The sequence below is a fragment of the Dasypus novemcinctus genome, chromosome 3, assembly GCF_030445035.2.
Source record: "Dasypus novemcinctus isolate mDasNov1 chromosome 3, mDasNov1.1.hap2, whole genome shotgun sequence".
Taxonomy (NCBI): domain Eukaryota; kingdom Metazoa; phylum Chordata; class Mammalia; order Cingulata; family Dasypodidae; genus Dasypus; species Dasypus novemcinctus.
The window spans coordinates 49,748,082-49,775,090 of record NC_080675.1 but is presented as its reverse complement, the minus strand read 5'-3'; the positions used below and the strand labels follow the sequence as shown (position 1 = coordinate 49,775,090).

At 34.4% G+C, this 27,009-nt stretch overlaps 1 protein-coding gene across 1 annotated transcript in view; it reads left to right on the top strand.

Annotated features, from left to right (window-relative positions):
* MNAT1 (MNAT1 component of CDK activating kinase) overlaps positions 1-27,009 on the top strand; it is a 291,203-nt gene that overhangs the window by 121,121 nt on the left and 143,073 nt on the right. The window contains exons 4-6 of the mRNA XM_058293326.2: positions 12,147-12,250; positions 18,700-18,840; positions 23,763-23,888. Of these exons, the coding sequence (XP_058149309.1) occupies positions 12,147-12,250; positions 18,700-18,840; positions 23,763-23,888 (371 nt within the window). The remainder of the gene's footprint in view (positions 1-12,146; positions 12,251-18,699; positions 18,841-23,762; positions 23,889-27,009) is intronic.

Below are 27,009 nucleotides of genomic sequence, written 5' to 3'. Positions count from 1 at the left end.
TTTTACATTATGGTTTACATTATCAGTCTGTCATCTCCTTTATGTTATGGTGTAATATTACATGTTTTATATCCATCCTTGTGTACTCTCAAGAAACTCCTCTCTTGCCCCCCATTTACTTTGGTTCCACACATTTAACGTCCATTTTCCCTTCCACCTTGGTGCCCACAGTGACAGCCAACCTCCGTTTCCTGAGGAGCCACTTCCAGAGATAGATGGAATAGTGTTCAGGGTCTAACTTGCTCATCTGCCCCAATGCCCTGGGAGCCACCCTTTCTCTCAGGGATACAGTTCCCTCTATTTGATGGCATTAGTCCTCCCCAGGATGTGGGTCCACCCCCACTCTCACTACTTGGGATTCCACCCCATGGTGTCACCCACTCTGGCAGAATGAGCATTTAGACATTCCCCAGGAGCCCGTCCTGCATCAGACCCTCCCCTCCGAGCATTCTAAACAGGTAACCCTCTTTATTATATTTTGATATGATTTTCTCGGCATTTTACTCTCCACCACCTCCTGACCCTCTCCTGTGTTCGTATGCTACCCCTCCCTCCCCCCACTTTTGGGCAACGTTACCCATCCGTCCCTCCCCAGCCACCCTCAAACCCGTAAAGCCCCAACCAAAGGCAACCCCTTGCCCCCCTTTTATCTCTTCTTTGTGTTCATACTTACCAGCATCTCGTCTTAAATTCCACCCCTGCAGACATCGGCTCATATCCTTCCTCCACCCTCCGATTTCCTGTAAGCCTATCGTTCAGTCTCTTGCTATCTAGGGCAGCTTGATTATTTCATATCATTGAGGTCATGTAGTATTTGTCCTTCAATGTCTGGGTTGCTTCACTCAACATAAGGTTCTCAAGATTCATCCATGTTATCACATGTGTTTGTAGTGTGTTTGTTCTTACAGCCGAGTAGTATTCCATTGTGTGTATATACCACATTTTATTGATCCACTCATCTGTTGATGGGCATTTGGGTTGATTCCAACTTTTGGCAATAGTGAGCAATGCTGCTATGAACATTGGTGTACATATATTAGTTTGTGTCCTTGTTTTCAGTTCTGCTGGGTATATACCCAGCAGTGGTATTGCTGGGTCATATGGCAAATCTATGGCTAGTTTTTTGAGAAACCGCCATACTGTCCTCCAGAATGGTTGGATCCTTCTGCATTCCCACCAGCAGTGGATGAGTGTTCCCCTTCCTTCACATCCTCTCCAGCACTTGTATTCTTCTGTTTTTTTCATAGCTGCCAATCTTATGGGTGTAAGATGGTATCTCATTGTAGTTTTGATTTGCATTTCCCTGATAGCTAGAGATTTGGAACATTTTTTCATGTGCTTTCTTGCCATTTGTATTTCTTCTTCAAAGAAGTGTCTGTTTAAGTCTTTTTCCCATTTTTTAAATGGGTTGTTTATCTTTTTATTTTCAAGATATAGGAGTTCTTTATATATGGAAGTTATAAGTTTCTTATCAGATATATGATTGCCAAATATTTTCTCCCACTGTGTGGGCTCCCTTTTTACTTTCTTGACAAACTCCTTTGAGGTGCAGAAGGCTTTAATTTTGAGGAAGTCCCATTTATCTATTAGTTCTTTTGCTGCTCGTGCTTTTGGTGAGATATTCATAAATCCATTTCCTATTACAAGGTCCTGTAGATGTTTCCCTACACTGCTTTCTAAGGTTTTTATGGTCTTGGCTCTTATATTTAGGTCTTTGATCCATCTTGAGTTGATCTTTGTATAAGGTGTGAGATGGTAATCCTCTTTCATTCTTCTACATATGGCTATCCAGTTCTCCAGACACCATTTGTTGAATAGGCCACTCTCAACCATCATTTCTATTTCCAGAATTTTTTCATTATTTCCAAGTGGAAACTGTATACTCATTGAGCAATAATTCCTTTTTCTCATGACCCCCATCCCGTGGTAATGGTCTATTTACTTTCTGTATGAGTTTGATTATTCTAGATAGATCATGTAAGTGGAATTGTACAGTATGTGACCTTTCATACTTTCATGTGGTTTATTTCACTTAGCATAGTGTTTTCAAGGAGCATTCATGTTGTAGCATGTATCAGACTTTCATTTCTTTTTATGGCTGAGTGATATTCCATTGTATGGATAACATCACATTTTGTCTATCTATTAATCTGTTGCTGGACCCTTAGGTTGTTTCCAGTTCTGGTATTATGAATACTGCTATGAGCATTGCTGTGCAATCTATTTGAGTCTCTGTTTTCAGTTTTTTTTTGGAATATATCAGGATTGGAATTGCTGATTGATACGGTAATTCTATGTTTAACTTATTGAGGAAATGCCAAACTATTTTCCACAGCAGTTGCACTGTTTTACATTCTTACTTACCAGTAATGCACAAGGATTTCAATTTCTCTACATCCTTACTAATACTAATTATTTTCCATTTTTTAATAATAGTTTTTCCAGTAGGTATGAAGTGGTATTCTCATTGTGGTTTTGGTTTGCTTTCCTTTATTATTAATGATGTTGAGCATCTTTTCAATGTGTTTATTGGCTAGTTGTGTATCTTCTTTGGAGAATTGTCTTTTCAAATCTTTTGCCCATTTTTAATTTTTTTTTTTGTTACTGAATTGTAAGATTTCTTTATATATTCTGGATATTAGACCCTTATCAGATATATGTTGCAAATATTTTCTCACATTCTGTAGGTTGACTCTTCATTATTTTGAAATTTTCTGATGTAAAAAATGTACTTAATTTTCATGAAGTCCAGTTTATCTATTTTTCCTTTTGTTGTGTATGCTTTTGGTGTCATACTTAACAAATCATTGCCAAATCCAAAGTAATGAAGATTTCCCTCCATGTTTTCTTCTATGAATTTTGTGGTTTTAGTTTATTTAGGTTTTTTAATCCCTTTTGAGTTAATTTTTGGACAAATTCAGTTTTTGGCATGCAATCCAGTTTTTTCAGCACTATTTGTTGAAAAGACTGTCCTTTTCTCCATTGAAGGGCTTGTCACCTGTGGCAGTTTGATATTGTTTATGAATTCTAAAAATAGTTATTGGATTATGTTTGTCAACTGATCTGTTCCTATAGGCTTATTAGATTTAATTGGATTCAGAGGTTTCACTTTTACTTGATTAAATAATGATTAAGGCTTTGATTGGGCCACATCAGTAGGATGTTGCATCCCCACCCCCTTGGTGGGTGGGGACTCAAAGAGAAAAGACATGGCAGGGAACAGAGTTTGGAGTTTTAATGCTGGAGCCTGGGATGGAAATACACAGAGAAACAGATACAGCAGAGGTGCCAGGAAGAGAGACAGCCATTCACCTGATAATCTACATCTGGCCTTATGGAGAGAGCAGAGCTGCTGAGCCTGAACAGAAGCAAATCCTGGGAAGAGAGGAACCCAGGAAGCTTGAACCCTTGCAGGTGTCAGCAGCCGTCTTGCTCTAACACATGGCAATAGACTTTGGTGAGGGAGGTAACTTGTGCTTTATGACCTGGTACCTATAAGCTTCTATCCCGCATAAATACCCTTATAAAAACCAACTGATCCAGAAAAAACAAACAAACAAGAAAACGGTTTTTGGTATTTTGTATCAGCACCCCTCTGGCAGACTAATATATCACCCTTGTGAACAATCAGTTGACCATATATGTGAGGGTTTATTTCTGGACTTTCAGTTCCATTCTGTTGGTCTTTATGTCTCTCCTTTTGCCAGTACCTTGCTGGTTTGATTACTGTAGCTTTGTAGTAAGTTTTAAAATAAAGAAGTGTGAGGCTTCCTTCTTTGTTCTTCTTTCTCATGATTGTTGTGGTTATTTGAGACCCCTTACAATTACATATGAATTTTAGGATGGGTTTTTCTTTTTTTTCCCCAAAAATTGTAGGTGGGATTTTGATAAGGATTGCATTGAATCTGTAGATTGCTTTGGATAGTATTGCCATCTTAACTATATTAAGTCTTCCAATCCATGAATATGGGATTTCTTTACATTTACTTATGTCTTTTTTAAGTGACTTTGAGCAATGGTTTATATTTTATGGTCCAAGACTCTCTCCAACTTGGTTAAATTTTTTGCTTGATATTTTATTCTTTTGATACTATTTTAAATGGAATTGTTTTTGTAATTTCCTTCCCAGGATTTTTCATTGCTAATGTTTAAAAATATCACTGATTTAGTTTGTTGATCTTATCTCTTGTAGTTTTGATGAACTCATTTATTTGTGCTAATATCTTTTTCTGGTTGATTTTTAGTGTTCCTGTATATAAGATGTGAGCCTATAGATACTTTTTATTTCCCATATGGATGCCTTTTTCTTCTTTATCTGGACTTATTGCTCTAGCTAGACTTTCCACTACTATGTTGCAGAGAAGTGGTGAAAGTGAGCATCCTTGTCTGGTTCTTGATTGATTGTACAAATACAGTTTTCAGTCTGTTTACCTTTAAGCATTACATTTGCTGTAGGTTTTCTCATAGGGCCTTTATCATGTTGAGGAAATTCCCTTCTAATCATAAGTGCTTAAGGGGTTTTAAAATGAAAAGGTGTTGGATTTTTTCAAATGCTTTTTCTGCATCAATTGAGATGATCATGTTGTTTTTTTTCCATCTGTGATTCTATTAATTGGTGTATTGTATTGATTAAGTACGAGTAACCACCATTGCATTCCAGGGAAAAATCCCACTTGGTTATGGTGTATAATCCTTTAAATATAGTGCTGAATTGTGTTTGCTATTGTTTTTTTTGGCTGTTAATTAACTTCTACTTTTATTCCATTATGATCAGAAAAGATACTTTATATGATTTCAATCTTTTAAAATTATTAAGACTTGTTTTATGGCTTAACATATGGTCTATCTTGGTGAATGTTCTGTGTGCACTTGATAAGAATGTGTGTTCTGATGTTGTTTGGTAGAGTGCTTTATATATGTCTGTTAGGCCTTTTTTTTTTTTTTAAATCTGCCCCCGCAGCTTGCTTGCTGGTCTCTGTGTCCATTCGCTGTGTGTTCTTCTGTGTGTCTGTATTTATTTATTTATCCCCCCCTTTGTGGCTTGCTTGTTGTTTTTTTTGCTCCCTGTGTCCATATGCTGCGTGCTCTTTTTTTTTTTTTTTTTACCTTGTCTCCCTTTTTGTTGTGTCACCTTGCTGAGTTGGTACTCTGTGGCACTTGCAGGCCGCGGGCTCTCCACGGCATGCAGGTGAGCCTGCCTTCACAAGGGGGCCCCGGGATGTGAACCCAGGGCCTCCCATATTGTAGATGGGAGCCCAACTAATTGAGCCACAGCCACTTCCCTAGGCCTAATTGGTTTTTAACCCTGTTCATTTCCTCTGTTTCCTTGTTGATCTTCTGTCTGATTGTACTATTCATCATTGAAAGTGTTTTATTAAAGTATCCAATATTACTGTACAGCTTTCTATTTTTTCCCTTCAATTCTGTCAATATTTGCTTCATATATTTTGGGGTTCTTTAGTTAGGTCTGTATATATTTCTAATTGTTATATTCTTTTGCTGTTTTGTCATTATATACTGTTCTTCTTGTATCTTGTACCCTTTTCTGACTAGGGTCTATTTTGTCTGTCATTAATGCATCCAGCTATCTTTTGGTTACTGCTGACATGTAGTATCTTTTCCACCCTTTTATTTTCTATATCTTTGTATATAATATGATTCTCTTAAAAACTGCATATAGCTGGATTATGCTTTTTTATCCAACTTGCCAGTTTCTGTATAACTTTTAACTTTTTATTTTGAAATAATTTAAAACCTACAGGACATTGTAAAAATGAATATAAATTGTATACAGAGAACTCCAGCATACCCCGCCCAACTTCTCACCAGATACCCAGATCTACCAATTTTAATATCTTGCCACTTTTGCTCTATCATTCTATCATCTATCCATCTGTCTGTTTATCTATTTTTTGAACATTTGAGAGCGGGTTGTCTACATTATATTCCTTTAAAACTTCTGTGCACATTTTCTACGAACAACCATGTAGTCACCATAAGTGTAGCCCTTAAGTTCAAGAAATTCAACAATGATAAAAAGCTTATATTCTATATTCCATTTTTTTAAATACCCCTAAAATGCCCTTTTGAGACTTTTCTCTTCCCTTGTTAGATCCCTTTCAGAATCACGTATTGAATTTTTTGTCATTGTCTCTTTAGGTTCTTTTTCTATTTTATTATTTTAGACACACACACACACCCGTCATAAATCTTCCCATCCCAACCCCTCCCAAGTATGTTCCAGTGGGATTAATCACCTTCTCAGTGTTCACCACCATCCATTACTAGAACTTTCCTTTCACCCCAAACAGAAACCCTATATTCATTTTGCATTAAGTCCCCATTGCCATTGTTCCCCACCCCTGGTAACCCCTGGTAACTTTCTGTTTCTATGAATTTATTTTCTAATATTTTCTTTGTGGTTACCATGGGGATTAAATTTAACATCCGAAATCTATAATAATCTCATTTGCTTTGATACTAACTTAACTTTAATAACATCCATAAAGTATGTCCTGGTATTGCTCCATTCCCCCTCCTTTCTGTAGTTCTTGTCAAAAATTACATATTTCTACATTGTGGTCCAAAACCATTTTGTGCACTTTCCTTTGAGATCCTGTGGGAAGTAAAAAGTGGAATTATAAATATAAAGTACAGTAGTACTGTTATTTATATTTATCTATGTCATTATCTTTACTCAAGGTCTTTATTTCTTTATGTGACTTCAACCAATTGTCTGTTGTTCTTTCTTTTCAATGTACAGAACTCCTTTTTTGCATTTCTTGTAGGCAGGTCTAATGAGATGTACTCCCTTAGCTTCTGTTTATCTGGTAATACCTTAATTCTTCCCTCAGCTTTGAAAGACATTTTTGCTGGATATAGAATTCTTGATTGGCAATTCCCTCCCCCCCCAGCTATGTTTTCTCAGTACCTTTTTGTGCCCATTGTTTCTGATAAGAAGTTGGCACATGATCTTATTAAGTATGTAAAATGAGTTGGTTCTCTCCTGCACCTTTTAGAATTCTCTATCTTTGGCATTAGCTTGATTATAATATGCTATTCTGTAGGTCTGTTTGGATTTACTCTGTTTGGAGTCCTTGATCATTTTGAAGGTATATGTTTATGTCTTTTGTTAAATTTGGGAAGTTTTCAGTCATTATTTCTTTGAATGTTTTCTCTGCCCCTTTTACGCTTCTCTTTGTGGGACTCCCATATTTATATATTGGTATGCCTGATGCTGTCACACAATTTCCACAGGCTCTTTTTACTTTTCTTCATTCTTTTTTCTTTTTTGCTCCTCTGACTGGATGATTTCAATTTTCTTACCTTAAAGTTCACTCTTTCTTTCTTCTGCTAGCTCCAATCTGCTTTAAACTTTAAAACTTTAGGAAGTTTTAAATTTCTACTACTGTTGTTTTTAGCTGTTTGATTCTTTTCATTTTTTTCTCTTTATTATCTTCCTTGTGTTCATTTTTCGTTTTCCTAATTTCTTTTAGTTTGTCCATGTTTTCCTTTAGCTCTTTGAACATATTTAAAAGAGGAAGTAAAAGGTAGCTTCTTTTCAGCATCTATGTTTTCTTTACTTGTCTTAAGAATATCTAAAAGTTTGTTTCTAATGCTTTAATCTTTTCTTTGCCTGGGCCATTGCATCCTATTTCTTTTGTTTTGCAATCTTTTGTTGAAATCTGGAAATTTTGGATTTTAATGTTTTATTGCTGGAAGTTAGACTCTGAGGCATCAATTCCTTAAGAGTGTATCCACCTAGTGTTATGACAGAGCATTCCTTGAATGTCAGGAACTAACAAAAAATAAATAAAAAGGAAAAGAGTAAACACTTTTTCCAATCTTAGCCATTTGACCTATGGGAGTGCTCTTTTGCAGGGCTTATTCATATAATGAGTTTGGAGAATAGTTCCATACCAAAATCTAGGGACCTTCTGATCCTTTTTGCTCATACCATTTGTCTTGGGCATGCATATATATGGCCCTTGGAATTCCTCTGCTTACGAAAATATGAAGATCTCTAAGAAACTGTTTCCTCACACATATGGCTAACTGCAGTATATTCAATCCCTTCCCCTAGGCAGCAGAACTTGATTACTTTTCCACATCAGTCTTACGGAGAACTCAGTGAGCTGCCTACTGCATGAGAGGCAAGTTCTGGGACAAGTTGTCCCTTAGGCCACAACTCACAGATTGGGCCAGGCATACATGCTTCCAGATGTGCACGAGTGTTACTCTACTCCTTTTGTAACCGGGATTAGGTATTTGCATTAGAAGTGTGGGCCAGCTCTACATGGAACCAGTGATGGGGAGGGGCCAGTCAGGGTGCAATGAGATCCTAATGCTTTTAAGTAAACTTTTTCTTGATTCAGCGCTTGCCCTGTTACTGTGGTCCTTTAACTGTTTCCTGGAACTTTGCAAAAGATATTCTGCCAGTTTTTGTTCTTTGTTCAAATCCTCTGTGTGGGCACAGAGTGCTGAAGTGTCTCACTTTGCCATCTTGATTGGGTATCTCCAGTTTTTGTCTTTGGTAGGACAATTTAAACCATATCCATTTAAAGTAATCACTGATAAGGAAGTATTTATTTCTGTCATGTACCTCTTTGATTTTTGTGTAATTTTTTTTGTTTCTTAATTCCTTCATTGCTGCCTCTTTTTTTTTTGTATTTAGTGTTTTTTTGGTATTATACCATTTTGACCCACTTTTATTTTTATTTTCTCAGTGGTTGCTTTGGAGAACACAGTGTCTTAAGCGTGTAACTTGCTAGCTTAAATGCTACCAACTCATCTTCAGCAGTATGGAAACATTCTGCTTTTATATATCTTTGTCCTTCCCCTTTATATTGTTTTTGTCTCAGATTACCTCTATATATATTGTATGCCCATAATTGTAGATTTTAATTATGTTTATGAATTTGCCTTTAAATCATATAGGAAAAGGAAGAATTACATACCCAAAGTAAAATAACTTTGATTTATATTTACCTATGTAGTTACTGTTACTGGTGTTTTCTATTTCTTTACATGGCTTTGAATTACTGTTCAGGGTCCTTTCGTTTTAGTTCGAAGTACTCCTCTTAAGATTTTCTTTTCGGGCAGAACTTCTGGTAATGAATACTACTAGCTTCATTGTGGAAGTGTGTAGAAATGCCTTACTTTCTCCTTCATTTTTGAAGGATAATTTTGCCACATATAGAATTCTTTGTTGACTTTTTTTTCCTGTCAGGATTTTAAGTGTCATCCCATTGCCTCCTGGCCTCCAGGAGAAATCATCTATTAATCTTACTGAGGATCCCTTATACATGATGAGTCACTTTTCCCTCGATACTTTCAAACCCTTTATCTTTGTGTTTTGATGATTTACCTATTATGTATCTTGATGTGGATCACTTTAAGTTGTGCTTGGAGTTCGTTTAGCATCTTTTTAATGTATGTTTGTGTCTTTCATCAGATTTTTAAAGTTTATAACCATTATTTCTTCTCCATTCATCCTGGCCCTTTTTCTGGGTCTTTTCTTTCTGTCACTCCTGTGATGGTATGATTAATGGTGTCCCACAGGTCCTTCATGTTCTGTCATTTTTCTTCTCTTTTCTTTGTGCTTCTTAGATTGGATAATTTCAGTTATATTATCTTCCTGCTCAGTGACCCTTTTTTTCCCTGTTTATGTCCATTTTCAATCCATGTAGTGGAATTTTCAATTTAATTGTATTTACAGCTCAAGAATTTCTGTTTGGTTCCTTTTAATAGTATTTCTACCTCATTATATAGTAGTCTCATTTTGTTTATGCATTCTTTTCCTAATTTCTTTTGTTTGTGGTTTCCTTTAGCTCATTGAACATATTTAAGGTAGATGATATAACATCTTTGACTAGTAATTACAATGTCTGAGCTTCCTTAGGAGTGGTTTCTGTCAAATTCTTTTTTTACTTGTTAATAAACCATAATTTCCTGGGTTTTTTTTTTTTTTTGGTATGTATGTTTTCTATTTTGTTGTTGTTGACAGGTATACATTCTGAAATTATAATGTATAAACTCTAGAAATCTGAATCTCCCATTCCTTAGGGATTAAGCTTTTGCTTGTTGAGTGCTTAACCCACCTCTTTATGACTCTTGAGTCTATTTTTGCAAAGTATGTATTCATTGCTGTGTATAATCAGTGAAGTTTCTGTTCTATTATTTTCCAGTCAGCTAGTGACCTGACAAATATGTAAATGTCTGGCTTTAAAAACGAGTCAAACATGGTATTGGTTCATTAACCCTTTTAATGGAACGACCAGGCAAACCACTGCAGCCTAATGGCTGAAACTGAGGCAAGCATCTGTCCTGGTCTTTCAGATTACCGTCAGATCAACCAAAACATACAACCCCTAAATTTTGGGGGATAAGGTCGCCACACCCAGTCATTCCTGAGCATGGGCTGTTCTTCCCACAGTTGAGGACAGATGGAGGAAAAGGGGAATGCCTTGGTTTGTACTTGCTGTTAACTTGGGAAAGATCAGAAGACTCTCCTATCTTCAAGCATTCCCCTGATTCTTAAAAGTATCTGATCAGATTTTAGATGTACAAAATAGTTAATTTCAGTTGTTCTTTCCCACTTTGTTATATTTGCTCTTTGCAGCTTGGTTGCTTTGGTGGAAAGACCAATCCCTAGAATTTCCTATTCCCCCATTTTGCATTCCACTATTACTTCTTCCCTTTATACTCTGGTAAAAAATTAACCAGAAGTCTGTTGTTTTTCTTGTCTCTCAGTTCTCCTAGAAATTTTATTTGCCTTTAATACAATTGAGTGTTGCTTCTGTTTTGTCTACTTACCTAAAAGAACCTGTATTTTCAGATATAATTATGATATGTTGATGTTGTACAATGCTTATCTTTTGAGGAGATGAAATTATGGAACAGATTGGTTTTTTGAGTTTGTCTTAAGGCCTTACTCAAGAAAATAGGCAACCCTGTTTTGGTCTTCCAGTACTACTTTTCAACACTTACAAGTCTCTATAATCCAGAAATCTAGAAAGTATTTGAGGAAGTTGTTGGTTAAAAGAAGGAGCAATTTGGGGAAGAAATTTAAAGAGATACTGAGAGTAGAGCAATGTTATTTAGGGTAGATCGTGCATGTTTTTAGGATAAGAAACAGAAGCAGTGGTAGGTAATTGGAGAAGGGCTAATAATGAATGGAGAAAGATTACAGAGGAAGCTGAGAGAGGTCTGAATTGAATTATGGAACAGGATATTCTTATTGATATAAGTCCTTCCTTCAACAGGCTGATGCAACAACTTTAAGGGATGGGGTTGTAGGGCATTACTTTAAAATATATGGCTTTATGTGTTCTAGAAGTTGTTTTTTTAAAAAATTTCAGAGTATTATAGTAACCTATTGGTTCATATGTGTAAATTTATAGATTTGAAAATAAAATGATCACGAAGAGAGTAAGTAATTTGTAATTGAAATGATTTTGAGTTGGGATTATGAAAAGGCTGTTCACTGAAAATTCATCAGCTTGCTGAATATGTCTCAGTGGTGTCTCTTATGAAATTGTCAGTTTATATTTCAGTTGCCAATTAATCTTTTACCTTCCTTATTAAGTTTCAACTCCTTTCTATTTCATGCTCTTCTAGATCTGGAGTATATGGGAAATAATTCAAGCTTGCATCTAGTCATTTTGGAGACCATTGAAATGTGACTAAAACCAGTTGTTGTTTGATATAAATGATACAAATATATGATTTTTTTATTCTTTTGGATAATTTTTCTGTTCCTGGAGCATAGATTCTTTCAATCTTAATTCTGACCTGTTAAAAATCCTAGATTTAAACTCTTTATTTTAAAAAATTAAACAATCTGTTATATTCTTTTAAAGTAAGAGGGGGATATAACATAAAATCTAACGTAATTATGGCAAGTATATGAGGTTTTCTTGGAGGATCTTGATATTTAGATTTTTCTGTGTAGAGTGATAGTTCTTATATTTGACTCAGAAGGCATAGTTGCTATAACTAGAGTTGGTCTCTAAAGTAAGTACGTTAAAGGACACGAATAGAGCCGTGAGAAATGACAACTGATGAATAAGAAATCACCGTGGTGAATATTTGATTTTATTTATCTACTTAAGGTTTCTATTAAAACTGTTTCCTTTCTCATGCAGTTTTCAACTTAACTAACAATGTGGATTTGGACAACACCAAAAAGAAAATGGAGATATATCAAAAGGAAAACAAGGATGTCATTCAGAAAAATAAGCTGAAGCTGGTTGGTAGCTATATATTTTTTCCTTCTTCTATATTTGAAACCAAGTCTTCCACATGATACTTTAAAACTAGTAACATTTACAAAGAATTTTTTGATATTTAGGTCAGAAATACTGATGTATATGTTGGTTTCTAGGTAAGCAGGCATATATTATTATTGCATAAACAACTTCCATTACATTAATGTTTGATGGTATTTTCATAGGAAAATGAATCATAGAGGTTGGTAGTTCTTAATGCTAATTTTGCCTATCTGTATAATTCTTTGATAGCTGTGCATTTGTATAATAGTCACAAAATAGTGGAGGTGCATTTTTATCCTCTGACATAAATTTCTATCTCATCTAAAAGGGAGAGAAGCACAGACAGATATTTCTGGAGCTCCCAAGAAGAAAATAAAGAAAACAAAGATACTGTTTATTAGAAACTAAACTGAATTTAAAGTCAGACAGATTTACAAAGTAACCTAAATCTGTAACCTAAGCTTAACTTTGATTTCTCTGTCAGTTACATTTTTTGTTTTACTGAAATAGTATCATTGCCAACATATAAAAGTAATTTCGATTTGTTTTTGAAGTAATTAAAACATTTTTTTGGAAATACTTAAGGACAAATTCATGATTAAAATGTATTTTATAAAGAAAAAAGAATGTATACATGGTAGAGGTGGGGATTCACATAATTTAGCAATTGTTTCTTTATCTTGATTATCTAGATTTTGGGGAAAGCAGAGGAAGATATTTTTAAGGTACTTTATCAGGAATTTGTGTAATCATCTTAAGATGATACAAATATATTTGGATTGCATAGCTGGTATTTTCATCTGTGTTTAGAAGGAAATTTCTCCTTATAGCGTTTCATTTAGGTACTTCTTACCTGCCATAAAACTCTTGAGGAGTAGGCACTATATTCCCATTTCATTCATACTCAGTCTAGTTTCCTTAAAAAGGTTTCTCATTTCCGAAAGCATCAGTATGCTATGGAAATTAGAGCCCAAAAGATGCATGCAAAAATAGGGGTGCCTTGGTAACTTGTTGCATTAATTCTACGTAACTCAATAATGGAAGGTTGTTCCTTTCAAGTGAGTGCTTTGTTCGTTCATAGTTTTAAGCTAGGAAATAATACTGAGAATTGTAATGAAAGAATACTCTAATTCTAGACTGATTGTATTATTATTTTTAATACTTTTTATTCTGAGATACTTTAAAACTTCGAGGACAGTTACAAAATAATACAAACCCTGTACTGAGAATGCCAGTATACACTTACCCTTTCCCCTCCTCACAAACAAGATCAACCAATTTTAACCTTTTGCCACTTTTGCTATATTATTCTGTCTATTCATCTACCTATCACTCCATCTGTTTATCTGTCTGCCTATTTATCAGTCCATTTTCTAAACATTAGAGTGTAGGTTGTATACTTCATGCTCCTTGAATACCTAATGCTGTCATGTACATTTCCTAAGACCAAGGATATTCACTTATCTGGCCACCTTTTTTTCAGTTATCCAGCTCAAGAAATTTAACATCGACTTAAAGCTTGCAGTCTGTGTTCTAGGTTTTCCATTTCTGAATATATGTATTTTCTCTTCCCTTGTTGATCCCATCCAGGACCATGTATTACACTGAATTATGATAGTTTCTTTAGGTGGTCTTTCTTTTTAATTATCGGAAGATATATACAATATAAACTCTCCCATATCACCCACTCACAAACATACTATTTAGTGGGATTAATCATGTTCACAGTATTATGGTACCATCACCACTCTGCCGTAATAAAACCTTTCATCTTCCCAGACACCCTGTACCAATTATGCATTAACTCTCTAGTCTACCTTCCCCCTGCTTCTCCGAATCTGTACTCTAGTTTCTGTCTGTGTGAGCTTACGTATCATATCTCTGATATTTTCTTTATAGTTTCCATGATTCTTAAACTTACAGTCCTAAATGTGTAACAATCTTGTTTGCTCTGATATCAGCTTGACTCAATGGTGTACATGAACTATGTGTCTATATTGGTTTTATTAATTTGAAGGAGGAATTTCTAAGTATGTTGGAACTTTATAATGATAGGGTATTTTTATTTTAAACTATATTCTACATGTTTAAAAAAGATTTATTTATCTCCCTTGCCCCCTTTCCCCCCACCGTCTGCTCTCTGTGTTCATTCTCTGTGCATTCTTCTGTGTCTGCTTGTCTTCTCTTTAGGTGGCACTGGGAACTGATCCTGGGGCCTTCTGGAGTGGGAGAGAGGTGCTCAATCTCTTGTACCACCTTAGCTCCCTGGTCTGCTGCATCTCTTATTGTCTCTCTTCTCTGTCTCTTTTTTTGCATCATCTTGCTGTGCCAGCTCTCCACTCGGACCAGCTTGCTGTGCGAGCCAGCACTCTGCTCAGGCCAGCTCTCCACGCTGGCCAGCTCACTGTAGCGGGCTAGCTTGCCTTCTCCAGGAGGCCCCAGGTGTTGAACCTGGACCTTCTATATGGTAGATGAGAGCCCAATCATTTGAGCCACATCCACTTCCCTATAATGATAGGTTATTGAATAGAATATTTTATTTCACCCATATTATAATGAGATTATTTGGACTTTTATCCTTCCATATCAGTTTTTAGCACCTGGATATGTTATAACTAAATATTTTGTTCAGTAAGTCATTATCATTTATTAATTAATTCTGTGTAGAGTGCTATTAGTCATATTTAACTGGGAGTTTGGTATTGATAGAAACATAATGACTTTGGAGTATATATTTTAAAATGTTGCTAGGTAATATATAGCAGTAACTATCTTAGGGCCAGTAAGTGGTCCATGGAAGATGGGCTAACTTACATGGCTGGTGTCTGTTAATTAACCTAAGGTAGTAGCTTGCCTTTTCTGTCTTAATGATGTAGAAGTCTCATATTCCAAAAATATTAGAATTGTATCAAAGAAGAAAAGAAATAACTTCTTGCATGATTAGGCACATGAGATCACCCATTTCTAACTTAGGGAAAAGCAGTACTGGGCAAAACATGGTTGACTCAAGTGGTACTCTTGATTTTGGTTATCTGCTGAGGAAGTCTTATTTTTAACCTGTGGCCCTGGCACCTAACATCAATCAGAGTGAGAATTGAGAAACGGAACAAAGGTGATCTAATCTTGAAATTATCTTAAAGATTATCTTAATTTTTATTTCTAGTTTTCTGGGTTCTCATGAGCAGCAGTGATTGTTTGGTAGAATGTTTAACAGTTCAGCAAAAAAAAAAAAATCAGTTCAATAAACATTTATTGAACATCTGCTAAGCCTATAGTATACAAAAGTAGAGACTTGATCCTCCAGGAACCAGGTGATTGCAATCTAATGTCATCAGCATGTAGAATATGCTGTGTGCCTATTATTTTGGGATAACAGAAAACAGATACTTAATCTAATCTGGGAAAATTAGGAAAGGCATTCTGGGGGAGATGATGCTTGAATGGAGTCTTGAGGATTAGTAGAACGTACCCATTTGAAGCATAGGGAACAGTACTGTGGAGACTGCCACAAGGGATATTCCAGGCAGAAGGAAGATCATGAACAAAGTTAAGAAGGCATGGATAATCATGAAGAGTTCTGGGAGTTGAAAGTATTTTTATATTGCCAAAATTAAAGGAGAGTTGCAGAAGGAGAAGTAGAAAGAGCTTAGATCACATAAAACCTTATATATTGTAAAAAGTAATTTGAGCTTTTTTTAGGTTTTAGCAGGTTTTGAACCCTTTCTTCAAATGAAACCTTAATCAGAAAACTTTGGTTGAAATGATGGTGGACGGAGAGATATGCTGGAAGTCTCATCTGCTTAATCTTTTCACTACTACACTTTAAGCCATTTTATTAGGAAATTTCCAGGAATTTTTAGAGGAATGTTGAATACACACACACACACACATATAAGTAAAACCCTGTTGTTGATGATAATCATTGAAGAGTTTTAAGCTATTGAAAACTCTTGCTTTAACTTCTGCGAGCTGCGTTATTCTTCTCCTTCCCCCGCTGCTCTCACCCTACTTTTTTCATCCTCCTGAAACACTTGTCTTTCCTGCCTGTTGCTTAAATGCAGGTTCCTCTTAGTGTTTCTCTTTATAGGTCACCCCTTTTCACTAATTATTCTCAAATATTTCTGTAGACCATTGTTTTTTCTCCTTAGCTCCTACAATAGATTATGTTGTATATCCATATTTTATCACATAGTTTAGATAACATTTCTTTCTGGATGGCATGGGTAATTCAGTGTGATCGGGATTGAACTTTTTATTTTCACTTTCTCATGTCTTTTATTTCAGTGAATGGCACCAGGATCCATCCAAGTGTTCAAGCCATATAAAGCCAGTCTTCATGTACTCTTGATGGTCTCTCCCTGTCATTTTTCAAACCTGGTTCCTCCTCTGTTTCTGCTATTATTATCTTATTTAACCTATAACTTTCTTGTTTGGGTTATTGAAATAGTCTTCTAACTGGCTTTTCTTTCTTCAGTCTTGAATCTCAGTGATCATGTACTTCCCTTCTTCTAGCTATCTTTCTGAATCCATCCCTCAAATTCTCTTAATGTCTGCCCAGTTGCCTTAGTATGAAACATGTTCCTATTGGTACAATACATCCTCCCTTATGTACCCTCTGCTTGCGTCCCCAGCTTTATCTAGAGCTTTCTTCCACCCCTGTACTTCATATCTTGGCAATACCAAGCATTCCAATTTGTTTCCTTTCTTTGTGCCTTTGTTCTCTCTGCCTAAATGGCTGTTCCACAGTACCAAAGGGATGAACAACTATTGATTGAACTCTTAGCTCAACCTCTGTATGAAATCTTTTCTGATTCTACCTGTCTTCCATCTTCCCACAAAGAATTTACCAGTGTCAGTTGTGTGCCCACTGTATACCTCCCTAACATTTGCATACTTAACTGTATATATATATATGCAGTGTGTATATATATATGTATATATGTTTGTGTATGTGTGATCTCACTGTCTTTTTATGGGGCTCATCCATTTTATATCTGGGCCTCCTATTGTGTTCACTTTTCCAGCCCTCATATCTTAGCCCCTAATTTTATACAGTATTTCTACTAATCCTTATAGATGAAGTTTGAATTCCCTCTACCATTGGGGGCCTGAACTAGAACAGTGACCTCGTTAATGGAGAAGTTATAAGATGACTAGAAGAGTTGTTAATTGGACTTAGCAACTGATTTAATTTAAGAGGCTTGGGAATAGGGGAGTTAACAAAGATGACTTTGATGTTTCAGCTTGATTTGATTGAAAAGTTGGTATATACTTAGCAAACATGAGGAATACAGGAAAATGATCAGTTTTGAGGGGCCATATGATATACTTAATTTTGGACATACTTGGTTTGAAGCATAAATGACACTTTTTCTCTGCATGAGAACTTTGAGAGTTTATCTAATGATGTGTGAATTGAAAAAAACCCTGAGGGTTTTTAATACTATTTCACATTAAAAATACACTTTTCTCTGAAGTCTCTTAATTCATGTATTATATTTTTGATCCCCAAACCTGATGTTTCCTTCCCCCTTTCTCTGTTTGTCTTGAGGTGCCAAAAATCCTCAGTGTTTTCCTGACTTAAGAAAAAAAGATATTTTTAAGAGAAAAATTGGAAGTTTTAAAATAAAGCCATTCAGATTTTACTCATTCATAAGACTTAAACAGCAAAGAGTAGGTATAATATTACTTTTAAGTATAAGTTAGAGTTGGAATAAGTTTCAGAGCCTGAAAGTATTTAATGTTGCTAAGGAACTTCATAAAGGAAAATGAGTAGACCTGTATTTCAATCTGTCTGCATATTAAATTTGAGTTTTGAATTATTTAGTCCATCAAGAGGACTCTTGAATTTTATATGCCTGTGTTAGGAAATGACTTGAGTTTTTCAAAACTTACCTTAAATGAATGCTATTTGGAACTCTAGCATCATAAAGACTTATTTTAGCATGGCAAAATGAAGCTTCAGTCAAGTGCTGTGATAACCTTACTATGCTACATGTTCTGTAAATTGTTTCTAGTAAAGCCCATCTTTTTAAATGGAGTGTTTCCATCAACAGTTCTGTATGGAGATAGTCTGTGTTTGTTTTTTCTCCTCTTCCTTCTTAACTCCCCTAAAATGAATGGCTTGAAACTGCTGTTAATTACAAATAAATAAATCCATTATAAAATACAATCCTTTCAGTTATGCATTTGGGTCTAGTGTGCTTTCTTTGGGTGTTTGCTTGGTGCTAGATGCCATTCTCTTTAATAATAACTATATTCACAAGATATAAAATGAATTCATGTTCCTTCAAAGTAGAATTGCTGCAGTATTAAACAATAAGTGACTTGTGTGTCTTATGCTTCCAAGAAAGAATCTGAGTGTTGTATAGGATTGATCTTGGATACTAAATTTATTCTACGTCATATATAAATGTTTATGTTTTAGACTCGGGAACAGGAAGAATTGGAAGAAGCTTTAGAGGTAGAACGACAGGAAAATGAACAAAGAAGGTTATTTATACAAAAAGAAGAACAACTGCAGCAGATTCTAAAAAGGAAGAATAAGCAGGCTTTTTTAGATGAACTGGTATGTATTAATGCCAATTAAGATAAAAAAAGTCACTAATCTTTAGGGTTTGCCTTTTCCATTTATTATGCTGGATAATGGGTATTTAACGGCATTTCTGCAGCATTTGTGCTTTGGTTCACCTTTGACTTTGATGGTTGTTCCAGGTGTTTATTGCTGAATAAGAAGCCACTCTTCGAAAACAACAATTATTCTTTTATGTTCACAATTCTGTGGATTAGGAATTTGAGTGGGTGTTGGCTGGGTGATTCTTCTGTTCATGTGGCTTCAACTATATTTACTTGATGGGAGTCCCCTGGTGGCTGAGCTGGTCTGGAAAATCCAAGGTGTCACTCATATGTGTAGCACTTGGGTCTGACTGGAAGCCTGGGCTCCATTGGGCTACTTTCCTTTTTTATGTCTCCCAAGGCACTTACTTCTCTGTAGTTTTCTGCATCCGTGTGTAATTGGATTTCTTATATGGTGCTTGGGAATACAAGAGAGAAGATTTCAAGAGAAAGGAAATAGAAGTTGTTAGTGTTTTAAGACTTGGGCCCAGAAAGTTGCATAGCATCATTTCTACCATATTCTATTCATGAAAGACTACTTGGTTTCAAAGGGAAGGGATATAGATCTCACTTCTTGCTGGGAGGATTGTCAAAGAATTTGTGGTCATCTTTAATTCACACAGTATTTCCTTGGAAAAAATTAAATTTTTTTCAGAATTTGTTGTAATGTAAATTCAAATGAATTGCATAATCTCTATTCAAAATGACTTTAGTCATAGGAATTATGAAAATTATTGTAATTGTAATTTTGTCTTATCCATGTGCCCCTTTATATTCTGCTAACTGCTAGGAAGGATTTGCAGTGATCTTCCCTAGGATGTAGCCCTATTTGTGGGCCTCAAAGAACAACTTTCTAAAAGTTAAAAACAAACAAAACCTTTTTGTCAATATTCATCTTATTTTCAGTTGAGAGACTAATATTATAACTGACATAAACAAGTATACTGTCTAAAGTATACTTAGAAACGTTTAAACCTTACTGATGAAAACATGTTTTTCAGAGCATTTTTCTCCTGATTAATACTAGTTTTCTAATAATTAGCTAATTTTCAAGTGTTTTTCCTTCATGCTGAAGTTTATAGTGACTCTGGGCACTCAGTTAAAACTTTATTTCATATTTTTTTTCATGAAAATATAACATTTGAAAGAAATTGTAGTGCTTTTACAGATTCTTGGTGTTTTCCAGCAGTTACCTCCCCAAGTAGTCAGCATTCTGCGGGAATGTGAATTTGGTTCTAGAAATGGAGTCAGCACTATATAAAATAGAATAATGGTGTTTTCCTTAGCAACTTTCATTTGTTCTTTCTTGAAATTAAGTGGCAAGTATGGCTTTAACAGTTGGATTGACACATATGGCTTTGTTTTTGCACTTTTGTGGACATATTTGGTGAGAAATTAAAATTTTTTTAAATGAATATTTATGTTATATAATGAAAAGTTCTTCCCCTCATCATTTTATACAAAGATGAACACACATTTTTTGGTATTCCTCCACTATAGTTAATTAGATTAATTCTAAATATAGTATTTTGATAGAAGATGAAAATACGCTTTTAATATTTTATGTCCCTTTTTGTATAAAGCCTTTTTAGACTTCATTTTGAGATTTGCTAGTTTTGCATAGCAACTCTTGCATATCCTTTTAGTTCTTAAAAGTACTGAGTTTTGCTGCCTCATTGAGCTGCTATGGCATGAAGCTTCCCTTTAATTCAGTGGGGCATGAAGCAAGATGTGAAACTGCCAATGTTGTACATTGTGTATAATCTGGAATTAATATTGGTTTTGTGAGTCCTCCCTGTCCCTGCCTCTCCTCCACTTCCTGTTTTCTTCACCTGCAAGTCATTACTGCACATAACTTTCCTCACTGTTTAGATCATGAAAACATGGTAGTTAAATAATCCTTAGTAATTGACTGTATTCATTAGTACAGTTAATTACAATGGATTGGTTTGGGATACTGCTGCAGATTGAATTTTTAGTTTTCCATTTTAAAATTTATTTTTAAAAATTTACATTAATTTTTGAATTGCTATTATATTTTTTATGTTATAAATGTTAACATTGTTTTAGCCCTATTGTCTAATTAAAAGAATCCATTGTATTTCTTTTTATCCTTATTTAAATAAGTAAAAGTATGCACTGTACTTCTTTTTTTGAGTATGTCTATGTGTTGGCTTTTATAGAAAAGATAGCATTGCCATTTGTAAATATATCTAGACGCTTAAATGTTTGAATTATTTCCTGGACATAATTTAGGCAACAAATACTACTTATTAGATTTTTTTCCCTCCTGTTTTTAGGTTTGGTTCTTGTGTCAAAAGTCACTTTTTAACCTTTGAAAAGACATTGGCATTGCATTATACTATATGTTGTTATAGTTTTAATGTTTATGGTTTAGCATTTGCTATAGTGTTGCTTAAAAAACCCATTTATATAAGTCTAATTCAGTTTTTTTTAAAAGGTTGGAAAAAGTTTTGAATAGGTCCTGACTTATTAAATCTTTTTATATTGCAGTTTGAAAATTCTCTTCAGTTTGTCTTAAATTTTGTATGGGCTACTATTGTCAAATCTGATAGCTTATTTTTATTAGAAATATTGTTTGCCAGATGGCTTGCTTATAGAGTCAGTTAAAATAATCCTTTAAATGGTCATTATAATGCTTTTAATGAGTATTAAAGGCAGTCTTATTAAAATTTCTTGAAATATTAAACAGTGTGCCTTTAGGCAATTAATGTAGGTAAGGGAATCTTTCAAGGTAAAATGGAAAGCTCGAATAGAGAAATAACTTAAAAGGCAGAATTTGCAGTTTATTCATTTCCTAGAGCATATATATATATAGTTAGTTTTATTCTATAGTCTTTTTTGTGTTAGAAGAACTTCTGCTGAATTCTAGTTTAACACTCACAAAGGCTTTCAGACTCCATAGTTTTGAGTGCTAAAGTAGAATGTAGCAGGTTTAAAGTAATTTCTATTGCTTTAGTATTAAAATTAAGTTTAGATTCCTAGATTTACTTATTTTTATTAAATTTCAGCTGTTTTACCATGACATTTTTGCATTCATTTACTTTTATGTGAGTGTGAAACCAGAATTAAAACAAGCCAAAACCTTGATTGGAAACTTTTGTGAAGTGAACATGTTATTTTTCATATTGCTTTTATTTAAGAACTCTTGCTTTATGGAGTAAATACCATAGAAGAACATTTGAATTTATTTAGAGTATCAATTGGGAAGCAATGCTTTAATTTTTTAGCAAAGGAAATTTTTCTTTTTTAGTTCCTAAATATGCAAGTACAGTAAGTAGTAGCTTTTGAAATATATTTTTGGCCATAGCCATTTAAGATACCATTTAATCTTCCATTTTATTTAAAAATTCTAAACAGAAATATAGAAAAACTGCAGGGATTCACAACAACGCAATTTATCACTAGTGCTTTATTGTAGAATATGAAAGGTAGTCAACTATAGTCTCATACTATATTTCATTAGTTCTATTTCATTATTGCTAAAGCCAGAGTTCAATGATTTTGCCCCTTCACGAGGTGCTATTTTATAAACAAAATTTGGATTCTTACATTTATTTTGAAAATGTTTAATCATTGTAACATTCTTTTTACAAAGCATTTCTGTTAAAAATTTTCAAGGTGAAACTTTATTCTAGGAAAATTCTGTTGACTTAAATTGCTTGCTGTTTGAATTACTGTTATAATTTTAAAACAATTCCTTTAAATATATTAATTAGCCACATTTGAGCTTAAAATTTATTGTTTTTAAGTTGTTGGGTTTGGAAAAAAAAATTAGAATCAGTCCGTATGTTTGCTTTCAAGCTGTGAAATGTTAATAGGGTTTCTGCAAGGATTATTTTGAGATGAATAGTTTACTTATTTCTGCTTAGTTGTTATTTAAAAAATCTGTAGACCATCTGAGCAATTTCTTTGTTTTCATTGGTAACCTTGGAATAGGAAATAGAAATGTGTTTGTAACTTCATCTTTGTTTACAGACATAGTTATTGTGTGAGAGAGAAAGGGAAAGAAAGAGAGATCTTCCTTCCTTGCCTTCCTCTGCTATGTTTCTGTGTTCATATATGACTGATAATGAATGCAGCAAGGAAAATGTGAGGATATTACTTAGTTTAGACATGAGCTCAACAGCACTTTAAACATATAAGAGGACTTTATGTTAAGCAAGATAAATAACAGTCTACATTTAAGAATTTATTGCCAGTAATTTGCTTGTGTTTAATGTGTGTATGTACAGATATGTGTAAATAATGGTCCTGATTTTGTATCAATATAAGATTAAAAAAAAGTTTAACTATCATATTCTCATTTAATTTAAAATTTTTCATCTTAATTTCTAAAAATAAGTCAGTAAAGGAGAAAATACTTTTCGTTGTACTTAACAGTAGTGTCATTGTGCAAAACAAAACAAGGATCATTTCCAAATGGCCTCAGGTGAAATCTAATGAAAAACAATTTCAAATTGGTCAGAATTCACTGGTAAAAAGAATGTGTCTTAGATAAACATTTGATCTATGTTATACTACTTTGTACAACTCTTTCTGTGATTAGCTTCTAATTTTTCAAAATTTTAATAAATATGGTTACCTTTGCCAGATGGACTAAGACCCTATTATATTGTCTCTAATACGGATTTTATAAAAATACTTGTTTCCAGGTTATTTTGATTTATGAGTCCACACAGTCTTTTCTTAGTATTGAATGTTAATATTTTCTGTAAAGTGTTCTCCAAAAAGTGAATATTTAGGTCAACATCAAATGCTTAGGAAAGAAAAGACCTAATTTAAAATAAAAGACTTGTTGTTTCTTAGTTTTCCCCTTTTAACTTTCATATTGAACTTTTACTTTTTTTACAGGAGAGTTCTGATCTCCCTGTTGCTTTGCTTTTGGCTCAGCATAAAGATAGATCTACACAACTGGAAATGCAGCTTGAGAAACCCAGAAGTGTAAAACCAGTGACGTTTTCCACAGGCATCAAAATGGTAAGCCTCCCATCCAAGTATTAACCAGGCCCGAGCCTGCTTAGCTTCTGAGATCAGATGAGATCTGGCACATTCAGGGTGGTATAATCTAAAACTTCTTTAAAAATAAAGTTTAAAAAAAAAAAGGTAAACCTTATTATAATTGCTTGTTTGAAGGATGCCTTTTAAGGATTACATTTTATAATTTCATATTGATTTCTACATAAGTTGAAAGCCTGAGATGTTTAAAAACTGTCTCATCTAGGCTAGATGTCTAAAAATAAGGATATTCACAGTGTAAAAGGAAAATGAAAGGTAATCAACAAATATTTTTTAAAGTACACAATATAATTTTGTTGTGATCCTGTGTTTGTATGAGTTTTCTTATTTATGAATTTTTAAGTTGTAGTATAGAAAAATGTTTTTTAAAAGAAAATGCATAAATATCGTTAGGAAAAAAGTTATAGCCTGCAGATATGAAATAGGAAAGTGAGTATATTAATTTATAATTCTTGCCAAACATTTCTCCTCCATATGAAAATTGTTTTTTAATGTTTTAAAGCCATTTTTAATTTTGTCATTTGTTTTAAGGATAGGACAATTTGGGTTTTAATAAACTTTATTTCAATCATTCATTCAAAGGAAAGATTTTATAAGCCAATAATGTGTTTGTTCTTTTGTTCAGAAAATATATACTTTGGCATGTTAATTTTTAATATATGTTTAACATCCACATTTTTGGGCTACAGCTACTCTTAAGATATATAACCTTCAAATTTTTTTTTTAGTAAATATATTGTTAAATAGTTTCATTATAGTAAAACAAAAAGTATGGCAGTATTAAAAAATTATGGTTAAGATTTTGAACATATGTGATGTCAAATCCCAGTTACCCCATCTAACCAGCTATTTCCCATGAGCAAATTACTTAGCTATCTATATATAATAAGCCTTTTTTTCCTCATTCATAAAATGGTCATAATATCTATCTCATAAATTTGTTAAGGACATTAAAGAAAATAGTGTGAACAAGGTGCCCAGTACAGTGCCTGGCATATATAAATGGGCTAGTCGTTATTTATAATAACATCAGTTGATAAGAAATATCATATACTATACTAATTTATTCCATAATTCTTTACATTCTATAATGGTATATAATGAAAACAACTTTGGACTTGAAGTCAGAATATGTACATTCAAAATTTACCTCTAATGTAATGATTGTGCGATGTTGAACAAGTTGCCAAGTTTCATTGTTCTTATCTATAAAATGAAGTTATTTTTCACCTTATAGAATTGACTGGGGATTAAATAATGTATGTAGAAATGCCTTGGACATTTCCTAGTATTTTTATGATGTACCATAAAATTCTTTACTGGTCAGATTCTCTAATATATTAGATTAGAAGCTGTGGAATCAAGAATTGAATTTTCTTTTCATTGCTGGCATTTTTAAACTCAAGGTGATGGGTTTTACAGAAATTTGGATCTTTTATTGATGCGTGCCTATATTTCAAAGGTAGTATTAATGATGTGTAATACTGAAGTGGCTGAATGTAGCTGAGCAGACCTGTCAAGTCAGTAATTTTAGGCATGAAGTCTAGTTGACACAGGGTGTCAACATACCTCAGGAATGTATACCCTGTTGCAAAGTAAGCATGATGAATGTGCAAGAAAGAATGTGTCAAAACATTATCAAAGTGTGTATATATTTAAATATTTATCCCCACCCCCCCGAGATGGCTCCTTCATCTGTCTGCTTGTAGTCTGCTTACTGCGTCTGCTCATTGTCTCTGCTTATTGTGTCTGCTCGTTTTCTGCTTGTCTTCTTTAGGAGGCATGGGGAAACAAACCTGGGACCTCCCATTTGGGAGGTGGGTGCCCAATTGCTTGAGCCATAGCCACTCCCTCAAAGTATATTTTTAATTGGAGATAATACTCTAATTTTAAAAGGCAAAGTGGCTATTTTCTTTCTTCTGTACCCACAGGATAAAGTCCTATTAATGTACTTTCATCACTCTCTGTGATATAATATTGCCTCCTGTTTTGGACCTCGTATGAGGGAAGCTGGTTCTCAACTACTGAGCCACATCAGCTTCCCTGAGTTGTTTTTTCTGTTTGTTTGCTTGTTGTTTGTTTTGTTTTGTTTTTAGGAGGCACTGGAAACTGAACCCGGGGTCTGCTATATGGTTGGCAGGTGCTCAACTGCCTGAGCCACATCTGCTCCCAATGATTTGATATTAAGTTGTGGACTTCCTCTATTAGAAGAATAAAGAAACTGAGTTAATTATTACTATAATACTTTTATTATTTCTCATCTAGAGATTCTGGAACATCTGTATCTTCCAAACGTAACTCACATTTCCATAAATGTTCATTCTCAGGTTTTATGTGAACTTAGTTTTTCATTTTGCTTGGCAAATACTTAGGATTTCTGGATCACATGGTACATATATATGTTTAACTTTTTAAGAAATTGCCAAACTGATTTCCGACGTTCTTGTACCATTTTGCAATTTCACCCGCATTGTATGAAGGTTCCACTTGTTCATCCTTGTCAGTGCTTGGTACTGACAGGGTTTTTTGTTTTTTTAATAATAAATTTTAACTCTTTTAGTAGGTATCCTGGTATATTGTTTCGGTGTTAATTTGTCTTTTCTTCATGACTAATGATGTGGAGTTTCTTTTTCTGTGTTTATTTGCCATCCATTTATATTCTTTGGTGAATTGTCCATTCAGATATTTTCATCTACTTTTTAAATGAGTCTGTTGTTTTCTAATGACTGAGCTTTGAGATTTCTTTATATAGTCTGGATTCAAGTCTTTTTTTTAAAGATTTATTTGTTTATTTCTTCCCCCCCACCCCCCGGTTGTCTGTTCTCTGTGTCTATTTGCTGCATCTTGTTTCTTTGTCCACTTCTGTTGTTGTCAGCGGCATGGGAATCTGTGTCTTTTTTTGTTGCATCATCATGTTGTGTCAGCTCTCTGTGTGTGCGGTACCATTCCTGGGCAGGCTGCACTTCCTTTCGCGCTGGGCGGCTCTCCTTACAGGGCGCACTCCTTGCGCGTGGGGCTCTCCTACGCAGGGGACACCCTTGCGTGGCACGGCACTCCTTGCCCGCATCAGCGGTGAGCATGG